This window comes from Lathamus discolor, chromosome 3, assembly GCF_037157495.1.
Source record: "Lathamus discolor isolate bLatDis1 chromosome 3, bLatDis1.hap1, whole genome shotgun sequence".
NCBI classification, from domain to species: Eukaryota; Metazoa; Chordata; class Aves; order Psittaciformes; family Psittacidae; genus Lathamus; species Lathamus discolor.
The window spans coordinates 133,976,623-133,997,486 of record NC_088886.1 but is presented as its reverse complement, the minus strand read 5'-3'; the positions used below and the strand labels follow the sequence as shown (position 1 = coordinate 133,997,486).

The following is a 20,864-nucleotide window of genomic DNA, read 5'->3' as shown; positions in this document are numbered from 1 at the left end:
TACAGGCAGCACGAGATGACAAAAGGAAAGGCATTTCCTTTACCAGTGAGCTCAAGAAGTTAACCAAGTCAAGTAAGCAGTATCGGGGATTCATATCGCCACCCCTGCAGGTCTCACCGGATGGTCCACAGGGCAAAGATGAAAGGTCTGCGTGTAGTCTGACTTTTAGTGACATTACGGAATAACAACCACCACTGCCTACACATCGATCGATCCAGGTATGAGAGACTGATTCTAACACCGAGCACTCATTTAATACAAAGTTGGAGGTGGTTAAACCATAGTGAGGCAGAAGGGACTGACAGGAAGATCCATACAAGGCTTACCCGTTGGTGTGCATACGCAGTATGGTCTTCAGTTATTTATTGGGGCATTTGCTACAGTGAATTGGCATGGTGTAAAGACTGGAGTTTCACACACTTTCTCTGCCCATTTAAAAAACAAAAACTAAAATGCTGGATCCCAGTTGATTTTATAGTATGCATTTTAATCAGCTAACTGTGCTTAAATAACGATGGCCCGTTAGTCTTTTGCCCTGGGTCAAAGTAAATAGAAGTATACAGCAGAACTTCTGTTATTAATTACATGCATATAGTAAAATCATCAGGATTGGCAATCCCCTTTTTAGCTAAAACAAGTTTATAGTGCTAATTTCGCTCTGGCAATTTTGACAGAAATGTTTAAATATCTTTAATGTCCTTTGTGAATCTATTCAGTTTCTTCCATCTTGCTTAAATCAACAAATGAAATACAAAATACTGTCCTGTTGTAGCACATTTAATTTGTCCGCTAGCATACACTAGCCAGATATTTACACAGTGCTACTACAGCACCGAGGTATCATCTGAGAAGCTGCAGCTCACTGTAAATGAAGAATCTTTTTCATTGTTGATAATCCCATCCCGTATATGGCCAATTTAAGATTACATTTTTTCCCATGTACACCTAATTATTAAAGCACTGAGATTCATTTTCATACTATTGCCAAGTCATTCACAAAATTCAAGTAATATTTTCATTTGCAAAATATTTCAAATATGAAGGGACAAATTTCATGCCCTATTTCTTGGCTACTATAAACCCCCTAAATCATCAAATCAGATGAACTGAAGGAAAGCAAAGTAAATTACGGAAAGATCCCAGTCACATTCCATCTTCTGTATTTTTTTCTTTTCTTTTTGAAAACCGGAATTTACATCACTGAATCCTTCTGCAGTGCCTTGGAAGGAGCCTGCTGCGGACTGACCTGGTCAGCAATTGTGTGCCCGGGCCTATAGATGCTTAATATAGGCACTGCTGCTAGATTAGCATCCAGAACTTGGGAATCCTAAGTGGGAAGGCATAGACTGGAAAAATGTCTGTCAGCTATCGGAAGATTCTTCTCTTCCCGTATCTTCACATCTGCAGATTCTCGCTAGGCGGATGACGAAGTGTTCCTGGACTCTGTGCTGTAAACAAACGTGTGTCATTGCCCTCCCCTTTTTAAACTAATTTTAGCTAGTTGCCACTAGGAAACTGAAGGCAGAGAATCAGAGTGTTCTTTTATGTGTATTATACTAAAATAATGCACTTTTACCTGAAGATTTCAGTTAAACACTGTGTTAAGTGATTGTAAAGAGATTTAAATATACTGTAACTTCCTCTGCATTTCTGTTTAATGTTGGTGAATATACACAAAACACTCTAATTATTTATGGTTTATCTACTTCAACAAAATAATGTACAATAGCTAAAGGCACCTAACAGGTAGTGATACTTTGACAAAGAACAACATTTTCTTCTTATAAATTCTAGTTTTCCAGGCTTGTGTTTAAAGAAAGAATATTTATTATCATGTTCCAAAGTACATGCCATTGTATAATATATTTATCATATGCTACTATTTAGAAAACGCAAAACTTTTACCTCTCTCTAGATTTAGAGGAAAAATTGTTTTAACTCTTCTGGTTGTTTCTTTTCAGCACAAGGTGTTTAATACCCAAAACTGACCAAACTCAAATCAATGCATTGATAAGTTTAATTAACATTTCAAAATACATTTTCCATACAGTCAGGAAGTGCCTTTTTACTTGTCTGTTAAACCCAGAGAGTATACAGGATTCTTACGCTATAACTCTTGATATTCTTGTTTACATAGAAACACTGTTGTAAAGTTTTACGTTTGCTGAATTTGTCATTGATACGTAAGTTAGTTGTGCTTGTCTATTTTTTTTTTTCTCCATGGGAGTTATTAATGTGTTTAGTTAAAACAGTCCATACCAACCTACACCGGCACAAATGAAGCAATTGCTGAAATCAGTCATCACACTAATTTTCCACAAGGAGCGCATCCGTAGTGAAAAGATTTGCTCTGTACACGTTTTGTCTCCCTAGACCAGTTCCTAAAGAAAGCATTTTGGTTACCTGGTGTGACTAAGTCAAAAACTCCATAAATACAGGGAGTGATTCATGCACTCGGTTATTCCACATCAACTTTAGCACTCCAGCACAAAATGCTGCTGCTCCTACGCGAGAGGCTGCATCAGGCAAAGGACAGAACAGCAGCTGTAACTAAAATGAGGTTTACTTTTGATAGCGCAAGGATGAAAGGTAAAGAAGTTACAGGCACTAGTGCCGTGACAACCAACCCCCCCCCCCCCCAATAATTAGAAAATTAAATAAAGCAAAGTTATTAACTGCCATATAAACAACCAGCAGAACCTGCATTCTGTCACCAGAAGCTGTCTTTCACTATGCTACAGAGAATTCCTACAAAGTGGTCATTACCAAGGCAAAAAAGTGCCCCCTTGAGGTCATTTCCAGCATTCAGGAAAAATAACCACAGGCACACAAAAGAAGTGAAGTTCCCCCATGGCCTGTCCTCCCAGAGGCCATGCGATCCCCACTGCTTATCTTCTGCACTGACGTAGCAAAAGGGCAATCTGCAACTCGGCAATATGAGCCAATCAAACACCCCACCGCCTAGCTCAGCCTCTTCACTTAGGCATGATGAGTTCTAACCACACAGCCCCTGTAAGCATGAGGTACGACTCGCTCACCCCACCCCCAGGGCACAAGCACCACACAAGACTGATAGTGAGTAGAATGTTAGAGGTGAGCTTACCCATAGGTTGATAGGCAGTTTCCTTTGGACTACTTTGGAATTACTGAGAAAAACATACATCCATCTACTGCACAATTCAAGTAATGCAACTTTTTTGAATGTTAGTTTCATTCTCTCTCATTTTAACACAGCAGCAATGTCACATCACTAGGAGTTATTTCTTTTGATGCTTTTATGGCATTTTAGAAAAAAATACTTTCTATAGGGTTTGACCCTACTGGCTTCTTTTCTTAACATCACCTGTAGTATCATAGGAGTCTGGAAGACACACTTGCTAATTCATTAGATTCAACATAGAAAGTTCTTACACCCATGTTACCATGCACTAATAGTTTTCTGCCACAGAGTTAAAAAGAAGAAAAAAAAAACCACCTTTGGGGAATCAAGGGACAACAGTAGCCATGTCACATTGTGTAACACAGGTCTAACAAACAGCAGCCTGAAGGTTTATACTAATTCTTCTAATACAATCATTCTGTAGCTGTGGGAATAGTTTCTTAAGTATCATCTTCTTCATCAGTCAGAGCCTAAGGCTACTTTTGCTGCTGCTTATCACAGTGAAAGAGAACAGCAAAGTATTCATCTATTAAAAAAACACAACTTCATAGGCAAGCAGACAACAGGAACTGCGTAAGGCTAACTACACTGTTCCAGACTTTTCATTAATGTACACACACTGCCTAATTTCAAGTTTAGATATTGGTAAATATCCAAGTATACTTTTGTTGGCAAAATCTGATATATTTTGGGGTGAAGCTGGAAAGGAAAATAGCATCCTTCCCTTTATGCTGGCTCCAAGTATCCTAATAATGAAATACACTTCTGAAGCATTAACCATTTTTATTTGGGTTTTTTTTTCTTTTGTGAAAACCCAGTTGAACAGACTTCATGTGCTGAATTACTGTTCTAATAGGAAAGTTTATTCTGCTTAGCCACAGATTTTATGTCTGCAGGAATACCTGTCCACATGGCAAGACTGACAAAGTAACTTTGTCCCTTTCTGTGCTTTTGGCTTGGCATGAACATCAATTAGGAAAATACATTCATTTTTACATGACAAATTATTTACAGGAAGCAACTTCCAGGATAAAGTTTGAAAGAAAGGAATGTAAATAACCGACACCTTCCAAAAACACAATTTCCAAGTAGTAGCAGAGCCTCACCCTGCACAGTTTACAGGTGAAAATCTCATGCTCTGTTGCCTATTGGCAAAAATAGAGTAGCATTTTACTCTGTACTGTTTTAAAACCACTGCTGCTTTTCTACTACTTTCTTAGCTTGTTCTTGTGTAGCATTTGCTGCATGCAGTGACATGACTGTATGGGACAGAAGCTGGGCAGCCACAGGTCCTGCTCTATTTGGTTTGGACCAACTGGTCCTGCAGTACTAGTTGGTTTGCAGAACTGAGGCATATCAGGAGGTACTTTCTAACAACTGAAGCTTTTCCTGTTTCTTTCTTGCTGATCCCAAGTTTTGCAATTAGAATAGCAGCAAATACTATGTCAGTTTTAATTTTGAAACCTAAGCACATTATTTTTATTGCTACAAATAGTACTAGATGGAGAATCTCAATATCCATCTTTAGAAAGCCATCTGCTTCTAGAAATCATGTGTCAAGAATTAAAGACTTTAACATGGAAATATCTAAATTCCTCAAGAATACATTCTCCTACATTCATAGTTTGTCTTTAAAAAAGAACAACTTGCTGGTAGCTTTGCATGTCACCGAAAGGTTGAGTGTGCAGCTTCTGAAACTGAACTGTCCATTCTGCTTTAGGCCTCCAAATACTTCAATTAACATTTGGTTTTTAATCTCTGGCTGTTACTATTCCACTCTGAACCTCAGTTTTCTTTTAAAGTAGCCCACTAAATGTAACAATGCTGGCGTTTCTTCCTGTCTGCGATAAATAACTTCAATAGTGGTAGATATCTGGCAGAGTTAGCACATTAAACGCAAAAATAAATAGCAGTAAATAGACTTTCCTCCAATAGACAAATAAGATGTTTCAGAATGACTTAGTTGTACAGTTGTCTTCCTCTGCCTCTTCAAGCATTCTGTCGAAGTATTCTTACAATGCAACATCACTATGTGCCAGTCTTTCTATTGTTTGGAAACTATGTAAAATAAGCAATTTTAAAAGTGACTTTTCCACCTGGACTATTTTCTCTCTGTCGACTTGAAGAATAAACTTGTATTTGTATATGTTGTAAAAAAAATAAATGGTTTATGATGTTGACGCTTTGCTTTTGCCTTCCTGAACTGAAAAAGTACGGGCAAGTGGTCACCTTGGAATTTTTCAGAATTTAAATCACATCCATATTTGCAGACACTTAATGGAAAAGAACCACGCAGAAGTGATGGGAACAGCAACATAACCAGACAGAAGCACATGGCAGTAAAATACTTATTTTCTATTCTATTTATAGATAGATGTCTATTCCAAAAATGTTTGTGAATTTGTTTAGCTACCTGAATATTTGGTGAACTAGCCTGGATAATACTAAAAACTAAAGAAGTGGAATTCAATCACCTCCTTTTCATCAGAGGTGAAAACAACCCCACCAAATGCAAGATCATTTCAAGATGACGTAAATGGTTAGGAGACATCAGAAGGAAAACAGAAAAAACACAATACATATGCCAAATCTCAAAGTATCTTAAACATAAGAATCAAAATGATGTTAAAATTTCAAAAATATTTATTAATTTAGCAACACAAGCCAGTGATTTCTCATAAATACATACATATCCCTATACTCTGTTAGAAAAATTAGAAAATATATAAACAAAAATACTATAGTGCATGGCTGCAGACAATTTTAAAATCACCTGGTTTTGTATCTTTTTTAAATTACTGATACAACTGACTGTTCATTCTGGTTCCCAAGTTTTGAGAACATGAGCTCAGTGGTTGGAACTGTGTGAAAAACTGCTGTTAAATATTTTATGTGGTTCTAAATTCACACAATAACCCACTTGAATTCCTTTAATGGTGAGTGGAAATTTCTTCCAGGCAGTCTTTCTCTGTAACTAAGAAGACAACTGAACATGACTGACAGATATATCTACAACAAGGATGATTCCTTCAAGTGTTTAGCAAAATCCAAGAGCTTTTGAACAATAGTCCCACTGCGGAGTTGTTGAAGCTGGTTGTTTAGCTCTTCATCTATAAATGAATCCATTTGTGAGAATGTGTCCTGAAAATTACAAAGTATTAGTTCCATCACTGAACAGGGCCAGTATGTGTTTTCCATGCACAGCTTAAATTAGCAGTTATGTCCATTATAGCCACCTATGAACAGTCTCTTCTTTCTGTTATCTTCCTATTTGTTTCTGCTACCTAAAAGAGCTTGTGCATTTCCTTAAACAGGCACTAAACAAATGTCTCTCCTATCTGCTGTTCTCAGCCTTGTTCTGTCAGAGCTGATAACATAACACCCCAGCAAGGGCAAACACGTCAAGAAGTCATTCTAAAAGGACAGGGTAAGTAGAAATACATTTTCAGAAAGTGCTTCCCTACAATGGAAAAAACCCTGTGCTCTCAATGCTTTAGCTGACATTGCTGAGTTACAAATTGAAGGCACTAACAAGGTTAATAAGTTATAATATTTTCATGAGGAAGAAAGAAAATTAATGATCACTTTTTAAAGGACACACCACTCACTGGACATTTAATGGAGACTGCATCTGGAACACATTCAGTGCTGAGGCTCTAAAAAGTGTTCACCCATTTCTCCTATTTATACATTCACTCTTTGTTCCCCTCAAATTTACACTTTAAAGCTGTAACATGACACTAATGGAGGATAAGTATCCTTCTACTCAATCAAAGGCTCTGGAAATCCAGCTGTCCTGCCAACTACTCACACTGGGGAAAGAATGCTGGCTCTTTATTACTGCTTTTTGAACAAACATTAGTTCATCATTACAGAAGAAGGACAAGAAATCTACACTGAACCACTGCAAAGTACATAAGATAGAAGATAGATAGGTAAGTAAAGTAACAGCTACCATATTCATCTTGCTACATTACATTAACTGATGCTATGGGAGGTGGAACTATGCATACAGCTTTTTCTTCCTTCTTTATAGTCAGTGCTATATAATGCCAGTTAAAAAAAAGAAATACTTGAAACAGAAAAGTGCAGAAACCAGAAAGCCAAAAGAGGTGTGCTAATGCCTGGGCACTGCACAGTGAGCCAGCAGATAGATACAAAGTTATATTGGCATATTGTGGTTAAAAAAGGGACACAAAGAGATGAGACAGTACCTTTCTTCTGGGTGTTACTGATGCAACAGGAGGATTAAAGGTCATTCCTCTCATACTGTATGCCTCAAAATGTTCTGTAGCAGGCCTACAGCAAAAACCACAGTGGAAGAAAAATGGTATTAGACACATTTTCAAATAATCTATCACCAAATCAAGAGCAGATTTTCACACACACACATCATTCACACCCTCTATCATACTTTGAGAGAACTCCTCAGAGTAAGGAGCATCACCTGGAAAAGACTGGAAGTCAACAAGGTGGGAAAGAATATAAGTAAAAGCAAGTAAAATGTGTTTAAATACTGAGTTGCAGGGCAGAAGAAATGGGATACAAGAACACTGTTCTATTGGCTTGCAAGAGCTCAAAGCAGTCACTGCTTGCCCTGTACAAGCAAGCAAAAAAAAAGTAAAAATGAATAAAATACATAGATACATATTATCTAGCTGATCCAATCTGCTCCAATTTCCAACAGTTCCTTACCAAAGGGTTTTATGAAAATCAAGCAGCCAAGGGAGAACAGGAAATTCCGTCATCACATGGGAAAAGAACTGGTTAAAAGACAGGAAACAAGGGACAGGAGATAAGATGAATTTTTACCATGTCAAGAAGAACCTATGGATTTCCACTATGTCTGTTCCAGGACATGTGCTTTTCAACACACCCAAATATTAGCTGGAGGGTATCGAATTATTTGTGGCAGTAAGAATTAGCTGCCTGTAAAGAACCGCAGATAGTCTGTACGAGGTGGTCAGTAAAAAGGCAAATGAAATTTAGTGTGGAAAAAAACAGGGAAAAGCAATCTCAGCTTCACATAAAAACAAGAGGCTCTGAGCTGACCACTGTCACTTAAGGAAAAAAAATTCTTCTTTGTATCTTGTTATGACAGATACTTTCCTGGGATTTGTGATCTTAATGCTGTTTGGAGTTGAAAAGAAACAGAGAACAGAATAGAAAATAGTTACATCAGTGTATAAATCCACAGATAACCCACATCTCAAATACTGCATTTGAGTCTATAATTTCTTCATCTTGAAATACCTGAATTGGTAAAAGTTCAGGAAAAGGCAACAAAGATGCTGAAAAGTACAAACAGCTCCTGTCTGGGCCACATCTCTTCAGCCAGAAGAGAAGGCAGATGAAGGGCAGCATGGTTTAGTGCGAGGTGTCCCGGCCCATAGCAGGGGGGTTGGAACTAGATGATCTTGAGGTCCTTTCCAACCCTAACTATTCTATGATTCTATGATTCTGTGATAGAAGTCTATCAAGTTATGTGAGGCACAGGAAGTGTGTATTAGAGCAGACTGTTCATTTCACCTCCCAGAGCAAGAACCAGGATGGCTGTTCTTTTGTTTTAACATACGCAGACTTTACGCTGCAACTTGGTTTCCACTTTACACTGGACAGCCACAGTTCAGTGATCCTGATCCATATGCACATCAGGGCTGCTACTGAGGAAATGCAGCCATTTTTCTCCCATGGAAAGAAAGAACACTGCACTTCCAGATTTCTACCCTGGTCACAGCCTAGCAACAAGCCTTAGAGGAAAAAAAAAGGCAGCCAACATTCTGTAGCGACAGAGGAACAAAGGAAGTGAATTTGAAGCACAAAATCTTTTCATTTTATGGATAATTATTTTTTGGCATTCCTTTAATAAAGTATGAGCAACAGCTTCTTTTCAGTCACTGTTTTTAAAAATAGAACTCTCTGATAACTCACCTTTGGCTTAAATCAAGTGAAAGAGCTGCTGAGCCTTCAGTTGGAGCTCCAGCAATAAGGTGAGCTGCAAATTTCTGCACTGTTGGATGATAGTGTCTCTGAAAGAAACAAGAAACTGAGAGATAAGCGATAATGTATTTATCTATGGATACTAGTATTTCCATTTTGGCAAGATGGCAGATTCTGCTTTTGTTTTAGACAGAAAAACTGAGCACCACAAAATCAGTAAGTTTCTGGGGTTAAGTAAATGAGAACACCCAGTCATAAATTTATTCACTATCACGTCATGCTGTGAATGTAACTCTCCACAGTTAATCTAGTTCCTAGTCCCAGAAGGCAGGAGAAAAAGCAGCGGAAGCCCTCCCCATGCCCCAGACTCTGCACCCTGGCTGGAATGACAGATCAAGGTGTCAGCTGCTCCCCAGAGAAGGGCTGGAATGCAAGAGAACTTAACAGATTGAAAAAGTCTCCAAAGGAGTCTTATTAGGCAACCTGCACTAAGATTCAGTGTGGCACTATCATAGGGGATGTATAACATCCCCTTTTGAGCTCAGTCTTACCTTGTATCACCATGCTGCTCTTCCTTTTTGTACGGAATAGGCTCATGTGGGCCAGAATTGATTGGTAAACCTGTAGACCCACGTCTGCTATCTGGGTAAACCGTATAAACGTTTAGCACCTATTTACTGCTGACCTTTAGTTCCCAAATCACTCAGCTACTCACTGACCTGCAATAAATGCAGCTCCCATAGAGCTGTGTTCTGAGCATTGCAATGTTCTGGTTCATCTAGTTCTGGAAGATAAACTCCACTGCCTTGAGATTCATTGTCCAGTAAGAGGTCCATCCTTGGGAAAGTCTACAACAGAAAAAAAAAAGGACTAAGTTGCTTACATTACATACCCAATTCTAACATGGTTAAGTTCAGGGCTCATTCCATGTTATTCTGTATAAGCAGTATTTAAAGATCCTCAGTTTTCATCATCTGTGCTTAAGAAGATCCAAAATATTTTGCATAAAATCAGTGTCAAAAAATCCAATACCCTTTAGCCAGTAAGCTAAAAGTTCCAACAAATAAAACTTACTTGCATTAATATCCTGTTTGTTGCCAAGATCCCAACACTGGAATTTGGAAGTACATGAAGAGCAAGAGTGGAAAGTCGCTTTAGGAAAGCAAGAGCTCGTTGCTGGGAAACTTGCTTTCTCCGCTTGGCAAACATGACATCCAGGCACTGGAGCACAATCCCTATGTCATCATTGGTACCACCTCAAAAACAGAATTTCATACAAAGAGTAAGTAATCATTTTGAGGAATGTGCAGCTAAATACTCTGTCACTGACTGTACACTGAAACCTAAGAAACAGCATGAAAGCTAAGGGGTTGAAGCACATCGCTAATGTGATACAGACATAAGCATCCACCCTTTTTTGGCAAAAATAGTCCAGCTTTGAACAGAACAAGTATATCATTGTTTCTGTGCTCCTTTCTAAGAAAATACTTGTTCCATCAAAAATGTCTAAACTTTAGACACAGTTAGTGTTTTAATCTTAAGTGCGTTCATGAGATCATCTTCTATAAATTGTTAAATGGTACAAAGGTTTAGTCTTTTACCCATCCAGACTTGTAGAATGCTTTTTATCAATCTTTCCTCTCAGTGAATACACATTTATGAAGTTAATGAAAATAATTTCAAACTTTGTAAGTATCTTTTTTCATTAACTATTTGGCTTCTCAGAATTATTAGAAGATTTAGATTTGAAAATTCAAACATCAGAAATATAAACCAGATATTTTAGAAAACCGATGTTAAACTGAAATTATTCTTTAAAATATGTAAGAAAAAACAGAGATTGTTTTCTGTTAGGGAAAGAGTTTGAGAAAAAAGACAGAATTTTTTTAATTGCTGTTGAAAGAAACAATTATAAGGGAGTCAAACAACTTAAACTGCGGACAGGATAAATGCTTATCTAAGACCACATACTTGGCATTCCCTAATGAAATGACTAGAACCTGTTACCATGCACTGCAATAATACTTATAGTATCTGTACTGCAGTGGCACAATGCGCGATTTGAGAAAAAAGTAGATTAAAGCAGACAGTAACATTCTCAGAAGGTAGATATCTTAAAACAACTATAGTTTATTAATGTTGCATTAAGGCTATGATACCAAACAAACAGAATAAACACTATCTAGGTACACACTGAAAATAAGAATCTGAAGTTACCTGCATGTAGGCTGAACAGTGTCTTGTAAAGATGCGTGTAGAATTTCATCGGATCGATGTTAAGAACATCACCTATTAACATAATCCCAAGTAAATACATTTACTCCATTAATTATCAGACATCATTAAATAAAAGTTTGTTTCCCAAGATCTCTTACCTTGACCAGAGAGTATATGAAAAGCACTGAGAATGCAGTGAAGACTCTCACGATAGCTTAAACTCTAAGAATACAGAACTGAGTAAGTACCCTAAAGAACATAATTTTAAGAAATCTGGAATAAAAGCAAGCTCAACTTACCCCAGATGCAATAAGCGAATGAAGGACAACCAACAGGTCATCAAAAAATTCCACATTTATGAGATGAGCAAACCTTGAATAAAAGAAAACTTTACTTTTGAGCCATAGACATTACCTGCAAACTCATTTCAAAGTATTTTGGATTGCCAAAATCCGCAGCTTAAAAGCAAAGCTACATCAAATGCTGAACATCTATTATCTTAACATAGATGGATGATTCAGTGCCCAAGTGCTAATCACAGCTTCCCTACAGCACTACAGACATGCTCGTATTCTTCAGGAAGTAATCAGACAAAATAACAGAATCATATCACATCCTGTTGGGTTTGCATCACATCAATTCTATCATGGTGAATTTAACATCATTCACATTGAAATGTGCTTAGAAGTAAGTGAGAATTTCAGCAGAGAAATAAAAGAATTTCAGCACATTTGTCAGGGATCATCTTTTGTCACTGCTTATAAATCCCTTTCAAAATCAAAAATCCCTTTGGTGCCTCAAGTCTTTTCTAACACACACAGAAGGTGGACTCAGTTCTTACTTTGCAAGACCTTCTAGCACGGCTGGCAAAAGTGGAGACTTCTGAGCTTTCTTCAAGATTCTAAAGTAAGTTACAAACACAATATTCAGGGTCTCTGTATGCTGGAGAAAGAAAACAAAATCAAATAAGTATTTGACAAACATGTAAACCACATATTTCTACTTCACTTAAACTCAACTGAAAATGCTTCTCTGTCCAAGCCTGCACTAAGGCCTTCCAAGCCAGTCCTAGCACTGCCATATCTGCTCTCGTCATGCTGAAAAGCTGAAGTCCTGCTCTCCTGCCCCCTACTTTGTCTCCTCACACTCTCTTAGTTAAACAGCCTCTCTTCCCCCTAGTCCAAGCTTGTCACACTCCTCCTTTGCCTAAAGTACACCCTGAGAGACTGACAACAGCCATTTCATAGTGTCACATGCAACACGGCACCTGGAGGACATACGTCAATGGATTCAAATACCTTTTTTTTTTTTTGCAGAGCACAGAAGGAAATAGGAATAGGTAAACTGAGAGGGGCTGGTTTACTAAAACCTAGACCTCTGGCAGAATGTTTGTAAGCTGTCACCACGACCTAGAGGTGTGGAATGCTGGCTGGGATGGAGGGGAGACACTTGGTTACTTGGCTGCTACTTTACAAAAACAGGAAAATAATTTCTAAACTACTTACCAGCTTCAGTTTTTTTTCTTTACTTTCTGATGCTTCTGCTTCCAAGAGTTCTCGTTCCAGCTTCTCTTCTGCTTTCTTCCACTGAAAACATACAATTGATTTTAAGACAACAGATTACATGTTTCCAACCAGCCTGAATATCCAGGTGCCAAAGATACCCAGAGAAAAAAATCTTTCACGCTTGGTGAGTTCTGTAAGTTACACTGTGATGCTACAGTGTAACCAGCTAAGATGTATTCCTTCCTATCAGAAGCAACTAATCAAAGGTATTATCAACACCAGAAAGAGAAAAAATTAGGAAGATAATTAAATTCCTTGTAGAACCTCATAAATGTTCAATGCAAAGACTAATCACTGATGCTGACAGATAACAATGGCAACAGAAGTGCAATCATTGCTGAACAAATTGCTACATAAAGTCAATGCCAACCAGAGCATGAGAAAGGACAGGTCATACCTTTCTTTGCATTCTTGAAAGATTTTTCCTTTTCTCTTTGTATGTCATGAACTTTTTCTTTGGTGCAATGTCTTCCGAATCTTTTTGTAATTCTACTTCCTTAATTCTTAAGTGAAGAAATACTTTTAGCACCTATTGTAAAATAAAATAAATACAATGAAACGTGATCCACAACGGAGAAATGGAGGGTGAGAAACCCTTAGTTCCATTCCAGCTAGTGCGCTCTGCTGGTCAAAGGTTCTTCTGTTTACTTCCATCCTGTTCCTTTATACCTATATATCTCATCTCTGCACCAAGTTTGTTCCCCAGCACTGCCCATTTCTACCCATTCCTCCACTTTCCTCTCTCACTTCAGGTCTCCCTGCCTGACTTAATCCACACCTCTATAGGGATCTGATCTCCTCCCAGTCTCCTTCCTCTACCCCATGTATCTTTTGCTAATCCTCTGTCTCAGCCCACTCCTAACATGGCTGTGTTCTGATCAAGTGAAGGAAATTATGCTTGTCTGTAGCCAGCAGCTGCGCTAACTTAAACTTTCAGATTTTTTTTAAACCATTGACAGAAGAAAATTCTGTAGTATAACAAAGACTCTTACCTCAGGTCTGACATCATAATTTCTACCCTTCACAAGGCCAGAAATTACTTTAACTACACCAAGTGAAGCATAGCCCAACTTGTCTTGTTTAAAGAGCTTCTTAACTGCCTCACAGCACAGTTCAGAAATCTGAAAAGTGAATTCAAAGAAATTCTTCTGTAACACCAAGTCCATGACAACAGCTCACTGCTAATGGTTATGGTATTTATCAACTAGAAAGTGGATACAGCCTTTAAAATAGGAAAAGGTATGCCTACAAGATCTGGATATTGTGGATAAAGCTCAGAAATAGATTACTTTTAATCCAAGAGAAGAACTGTTCCCCTAATCAGAAAATCACTTACCATTTTTGATGCATCATTCATGAGCGGAACAATCAGAACAATAATGTTATTGTGGAAGTTAAAGTGGGGTAGGGCCACAAGCAGCTCACACAGACATTTCACTGCTATTTCTGCCAGACCTTTATATGCTTTTAATGAGATGACATTGCTTTTCTTCAACTTCCTTTGTTTCCAATCTGCACAAAATAGTTTCTGGGATTACTGATGAGAATGGAGGGGAGAATCTAAATATTTACATTTTCAGTTATTGCAGGCATTCTCCTGCATAGTTCATGCAAGTAACGCTTGAAAGACGAGGTAGCATTCAACCAGAGGAGGTAAACTGTGATGCCACAAACACCTTTGCCTTTATTACCAAAAAAGGAATGGGAAGTGATGACTGTACCTTTAATTGTTTGTTCCAGATTTTCCAAGTAAAATTTATACTGGCTTACAAGGCCTTCTTCAAATTCTCTCAGTTTCTGAGTTTCTTTTTTAACCTGTAAACGTAATACAAATTAGATTTTATTCAGAGAGCTAAATCCTGAAATTTGCCAGTGGCAAAAAACAAAACAAAAACCAAAACAGATTTTAAAACGATTCTCAGATATCTAAGTAGTAATGCTTTTTTTGTACGACATTCCTAGAAATATATTAAAAGTACAGTATTTTTACGCATTTCTATACACATTCTTGTGCTCAGAGAGCCTTTTCCAACTAGGCTTATTTTATTTATGAAGACTGAAGTACAATTTTCAACTAGATGTTATTTTAAAGCCTCTAAACTGCACTACCTACATTCAAGAAACCTTCTGATGAATTGGTTAAAAAACAAGCTCCAGAAAACAAGTTACTCTGCATTTCTTCAGCAAATTATTGAGCATATTTCAAAGAAATCTGTGCCAGTTGGGTAACAATGATGCCAAGTTTGCTTGCTTTATAGTTCCCTTCAGTGTGATGCAAAGCACTGTCTTATTCCAAGGTTTATGATGAAAGTCACCCAGGTTTGGTATACTACCTTCATCACAGGTTTGGTATACTACTTTCATATACCATTTTTTTCCTCCATTATCACCAGCACATTACCTACTTACTGAAGGAAGTACGCAAGAATAAAAGGTTTAGAACAAAGACCTCTGCCCCTATAAGTGTCACATTTTCCAGATTTCCACAAGTAATTATTTGTCACCCTTTGCTCAAAACTTAAATTCATATTAACCAAATCAGTATTGGTATTTGGCATAACTAAAAAATCTGAACTATTCATAATACTCTAGGAAGAAATCTGGTATTTCACCTTGGTAGCCTTTTCTACTTCAGTCAGAGGCCGGATTTTGTAAGAAGGCGCAATATCTTTGAATATCTCCATCAAAGAAACCATGACCAGCTTCCGAACAATCACAGCCACATTAGGATCCTGCTCCATCAACATGGCACGCAGCTCCTTCAACTTCTTAATCTGATTAACACAGGACGCAAAGTCAGCTGAAGATCACTCACAAACCAATGTACAAACACAATGTAAGTTTTAGCAAAAGCGTGCCACAAGAAATGTTTCAAGTTTTGAATACTTGAAAGAGAAAGCTAGTAACTCAGCAGTCACTCAAGGCTCAGCACTGTATAATGAGGCAAGAAATACTAGGAATACCAATGAAATTTTTACCTTAGTAAATGTTCAAACTGTACTTGCATAGAATTATAGAAAATAATTAGCATATCCTGAAGCACTGAGAACTACCAGATACCACCCTGAAATCAGAGCTTAAATAAGGGTCAAGCTTAAGGAAGAAGCTAGTTTGGACAGGAAATACCAAGGACAGTATTATTCATAACACTACAAGTATTCAGAGGAACAATTACTCCTGGACAGAGCACACACAAAATCATTTGGATCTTTACCCAATTCAAATCCCTTATACCAGTCAGAGTTGGTATAAATATTCAAATCCTTTATACCATAGTAGAAGTTTCATCGCCACCCCCTTTTTTCCTTATTCTACACATGTATTTTTCTGCTTTTATTATTACTTGGTCACTTCAGTCCTTTATTGACTTACTGCACACACGGAGATGCATGTCAAGCAAATGCTACCTACATTGTTATCTGGATCAGACAGAATGGCAGATGCTAAGGCAGCTATGTGCATCTTCCTTTCCTGCAGCTTTTGTCTCCTTTGAGCAGCCATTTCTTCAGGAGTGAGAACAGGCAGGGGCTCTTCATTAAAGTCTAGCACAAGGTGTGAGAGAGAGAAAAGAGGGTTACTAGAGAAGCAGCTTAACAAATACCACATTGCAAACTACGGTTCTAGATACCGGATTTCAGAGGGGACTGTGATAACCCCACACAAAAGTTAACACATGCAGTTCCACAGTAAAGGTGAAGATTAATTTTTGGTCCACTCCAAAATCTTATGCTTACAAAAAGAAATGGACCAAATGTTTTTTAATCTGCAAGTAGTACTCCCTTAGTGGGAATATATAATATATGACCCCAGCTACACCAAGAAACTACAGTGCTCTGCAAGTTGAAGCAAATTATTCAGCATTCACTTCTTTTTTTTAAATATACAATTGTTTTATTTGTGTTTTCTGAGTATTATTTTGCTGTTAGTATGTCCTACCTCAACTTCAGATTATATTTAGAAAATAATGAAAAGAAAGCAAGCTCTGAATCACTATTGTGCTTTGGGGGCAACATGGTAATGAATGCGTTCAAAAACACTCTTAACAAAATACATTTAAATTACAAAACTCCCTTAGGGCACAGCAAAATACTCTTCAGATATGTCAGTGATTTGAAAAAACAAACGAAAAAAAAACCAAAAAGCAAACATGATGTTTTATTACCCTCTGCATCCTCCATTTCTGTATCCTCTTCTTCATCCTGTGCACCACTGAGAACTGTAAAAACAGAGTGTCTGGTGATAAGCATGTAATTAACACTGGAATTTTAAAATAAATTATTTACACCTGGGCTACTATACCAATTCCAGAATCTGTGTCTTACCTGGCTTTTCCACAGTTTGGGGAATAATGCCACCCTTGTCTTTGATGGGAAGCAGATGGATGAGTTCTTTTTCTGGTTCAGTTTGCATATATCTTGGAACCTTCTCATATTTTTCAATCACACTTTCATGCTTTCGTTTTTTGAGGTGAACAGGTTCACTTAAAAATATAAGGCAAACTAAAGGAATTAGCCATCTAATTAGACAAGAATCATGCATGACAGTACACTAGCTGGATTAAGTGTCCACACTTAATGGCTGATCTTATTAAATGGAATGTTTGAGTGTTCACCACTGACAGCACCAGTCAGCATTCAATCAAGCTGTGTTACTGTGTGTTTGCATAGGATATTTGAATTCAGGACAATACAATGTTTCCTGTCTCCTTTTTACAGGAAACTAAATGTGAAATGAAGAAACACAAAATGCGATTTAGTTAATTTGGCAGGTCAGCCAACTTTGTGAATTTTGGAACACTGGCATATGAGTGCAAACACACACATGTAAAGTGCTTGCACCAATTTTGAATTTACCAAAAAAAATTAAATGGTGCAACTGTTTGTAGTGCAGGCATGCTATGAAGTGCATTATCTGTTTATCTTATCAAAAAACTAAAAGCCAGGGATGAAGAATCACATCAATTTCTTTCGAAACTAAATTATTAATTAGTAACTATAATCAGTATTAACAAATTAATTTGCATTTGAATTAGAAAAAAAAAAAAGCTAGAAGAAATGTGCTCTCTTCTTGAAAACAGTCAAAAATGCTTTTGTTCATTTCAAAATTTAGCCTGAAACAACCACTTCAGAACTGAAGAAAACTGAAGTTTACAGAGAAAATTAAAACCAGCCTCCAGCAGCGAGGCATACTGAGTCTTTTCACATTCATCAAAAAAGCTAAGTTAGGATTTTCAAACAATCATGTAATCAGACTACTCTTTACAAGTATATTTGTAAAGACTTACAATTCTACAACTAGAAGCACTATCCTTTTATGTATTTCATTGTGAACTCTATCTAACACCTTGCTCCAGAAAACTGGTAATTTTTTGTATGAATGCTTTGGTGTTGCATGTATTTTATCAAAAATTTGTTTTTTGGTTTGTTTTGGGTTTTTTTACAGCAACCTGTGATGCAATATAGAAAGTATAGGGGCCCGAAGCCCAGGGAATGTCCGGATACCTGGGGGAGGGAAGGGGGGCATATGTATACGGATCAAAGCGTTTCCTTCAGTTTAAGAAATGCTATTCATCTCACAGCCAGAGACCTCATGGGAAGGAACACTGTCCAGAAACACTATCCTGAAGGTCAGGCGAAGCAGGTGAATGCACTGATACACATCAATACATTAATAGCAAATGTACTGACAGACTAAGGAAACACTGAACTGGAACTACAAATTAAAAACAGACTGACAGTGACCTCCTGATATATGTATTATATCACATATTCATTACATATTAACCACACAAAGCTGAGTTAGTACAAAAAGTAGACATCACAGCAACACTCACTTAGAAGAAAGATCTCTGGTTAAAAAGGATGCTTTTAGAGCCAAATCCTCCATTAATTTTAAGTCATCTTCATCCATCATGTCCAGTGGAAGAGCATCTTCTTCCTCTTCTTCTTCCCGTTTTTCAGCTATTTTACAAGATGATGTCACCAGATTAAGATCCCGTATGTATATTCAGACTTGAAAGCCTAATCCTGCCTACACTTGTGAGACCCTTTTACACCTTACTTCAACCTGGAGCTCACCAACTTTCATGCACGTATTTTGTGTTATCCCAGAAAAATGTCCCTTTATTGTGACATCTGATAATTATTCCAATAATTGTGAATTATTTCCAATAATTGTGAAATCCAATAATGGTGACAGCAAACACATTTCTACCAAATGTCAGATCTTGTTGCTCAAATGGCAACAATACTTTTGTAACTACTTTTCTTCCCTTTAAACAAAACCAGCAATTATTTGTACACAGAAACTGAAACATTTTTACAAGATGAAGCAGGGTAAGGTTTGTAAGGGTATTTAATAACCCTTATAAACCTTTTCACTTATAAAAATAACTCTGAGCAAACACTTACCTTGATTTTTCCTGCATTCTTCCAACGGAAAAGGTTTTTTAGAGATAGCATCTCTGACAGCCTCCCTTAGCTTCTTTTGTTCTTTTCGGTACTTCTTAGCAGCACTCTGCTGCTTGTACTGTTTATTCTTTAATTTGTTGTCAAGCTTGATTTTACTAGTTCTCAGTAACTTGCGAAAGCTTGGAACTCGTTTTGTGTTTTTTCTCTAGGAAACAAACAGAAAACTACAAGTAACTGAAATGTTCATGGCCTTTGTGAAATTTATTTCACTGTTTCAGATCTCAGTAAGTTCACATTTCTATCAGGGCTGAACAGTATGTTTCTTCCAAACAGGACAAGTCAGTTAGCTCCCCATTTACCTAACCGTGTTACATTTTTGAGAAGAGATACTGGAAAATGTTTTACAGCAACATTTTTCAACAACGTTTTTATTAAACCCTATGTCCATCACTTTTAGACACATGAACACTCAAAATACAGTAAACAGATTGTCAGGGCACTGTTCTTCGCTCTGTGCTCCCACTGTCTCCTCTCTTCAGGATGCTGATCTTCCCCAACGCACTATAAGGTACAAAGTACAAAACCACAGCCTAAGAGAAATGTCCTCCTCCCATGCTGAGCCTTGGCTCTCTCCTGCCCCAAAGTCCCCATGACCAGTAGCTGCATGGAGAAGATGAGGCTGCCCTACTGCAAGGCTCAGAACAAGCAATACAGGTACCCTGTGCCAGAACTGCAAAACACACCTAAGGGTATTCAGGATGTAAAAGGACGGCACACAGCTTGGGAGGGAGCACGGAAGGCAAGAGCTGGTAGGAGCAGACAGGTCTCTTTAGTAAGAGGACAAGTGGCTGGACCAGTGCGGGGCTCCTCGAATGTGGAATTTTTATCACTTCACCTCTACCTTCCCTTTTTAGTTTTGACTACTGGAAAAGGGCTGAAGAGACAGAAGCAGCACTAACACTTGTCCCATGCCGTACCCACAACACTGAGCTACAACAGCGACTGACAGCAAAGCCGCTGCCCAGAAGCCACCTCGGGGGCGGCGCTGCTTTCCTCTCGCGGCGCCACCTCACAGCCCGAGAGCATGCGGGCCGGGCACGGGGTTGCGGGGGGGCTGCCGCCCGCTCTAGGTCCGCCCGCCGACACCGGGATTTTATGGCTTCCTACAGGCCGGGCCGCAGAAGCACCGGACAAGCTGCCCGGTCCGGGGGAAGGCGGGGCCAGCACAGGGAAACAGCCCGCTCTCTAGGAGCCCTCCGCACTAGCTGAGGCGCCAGGCCCCGCCATGTGGACCCCGACCGGGCGCGCCCCGTGGCAGCGGGAGGCCCGAGCACAGGTCCCTCCACCCGCCGCCTCCCACCACAGCGTCCTACCGGCTTCATGGCGGCGGCTCCGAACGCGTGCACCGCCGGCGACGGGCACCGGAAGCGGCGGGGCGGGGCTGAGCCCTGCCCGCCCGCGGCCACAGCGGCCCCTGGCGGCGGCGGCCGGGCTCGTCTCTGGGGCAGCAGCCACTGGTGAGGGAGAGAAGGGCGGAGAGGGGGGCACCCGCTCCACTTCATAAATACGTAC

The 20,864-nt window shown here is 38.7% G+C and overlaps 2 protein-coding genes across 2 annotated transcripts in view; one reads left to right on the top strand and one right to left on the bottom strand.

Annotated features, from left to right (window-relative positions):
• Positions 1 to 5,340, top strand: part of PLCE1 (phospholipase C epsilon 1) — a 150,722-nt gene extending 145,382 nt beyond the window's left edge. Inside the window, exons 34-35 of the mRNA XM_065671906.1 lie at positions 6 to 218; positions 1,217 to 5,340. Coding sequence (XP_065527978.1) covers positions 6 to 185 — 180 coding nt within the window. The 3' untranslated portion in view covers positions 186 to 218; positions 1,217 to 5,340. The remainder of the gene's footprint in view (positions 1 to 5; positions 219 to 1,216) is intronic.
• A 445-nt stretch (positions 5,341 to 5,785) lies between these two features.
• NOC3L (NOC3 like DNA replication regulator) lies at positions 5,786 to 20,719 on the bottom strand. Its single transcript, XM_065671907.1, has 21 exons — positions 20,666 to 20,719; positions 19,293 to 19,497; positions 18,716 to 18,842; positions 17,205 to 17,362; positions 17,045 to 17,098; positions 16,294 to 16,424; positions 15,495 to 15,656; positions 14,604 to 14,697; positions 14,219 to 14,394; positions 13,875 to 14,003; positions 13,280 to 13,411; positions 12,823 to 12,903; positions 12,159 to 12,259; positions 11,617 to 11,689; positions 11,476 to 11,539; positions 11,318 to 11,389; positions 10,175 to 10,356; positions 9,820 to 9,948; positions 9,092 to 9,189; positions 7,375 to 7,459; positions 5,786 to 6,301 (listed from the first exon to the last, which is right to left on the bottom strand). Exons 1-21 carry the CDS (start codon positions 20,672 to 20,674, stop codon positions 6,170 to 6,172), a joined length of 2,394 nt encoding a protein of 797 aa, XP_065527979.1. The 5' UTR covers positions 20,675 to 20,719; the 3' UTR covers positions 5,786 to 6,169.
• Between the last annotated feature and the right edge of the window lie 145 nt (positions 20,720 to 20,864).

What these genes read in the sequence shown, in the direction of transcription:
- NOC3L (XM_065671907.1), bottom strand. An exon ending in ATTCGCTTATTGCATCTGGG is followed by an intron (nt 11,540 to 11,616) that starts GTAAGTTGAGCT and finishes CTGTATTCTTAG; the next exon opens with AGTTTAAGCTATCGTGAGAG. An exon ending in CAGTAACACCCAGAAGAAAG is followed by an intron (nt 6,302 to 7,374) that starts GTACTGTCTCAT and finishes TGTAATTTTCAG; the next exon opens with GACACATTCTCACAAATGGA.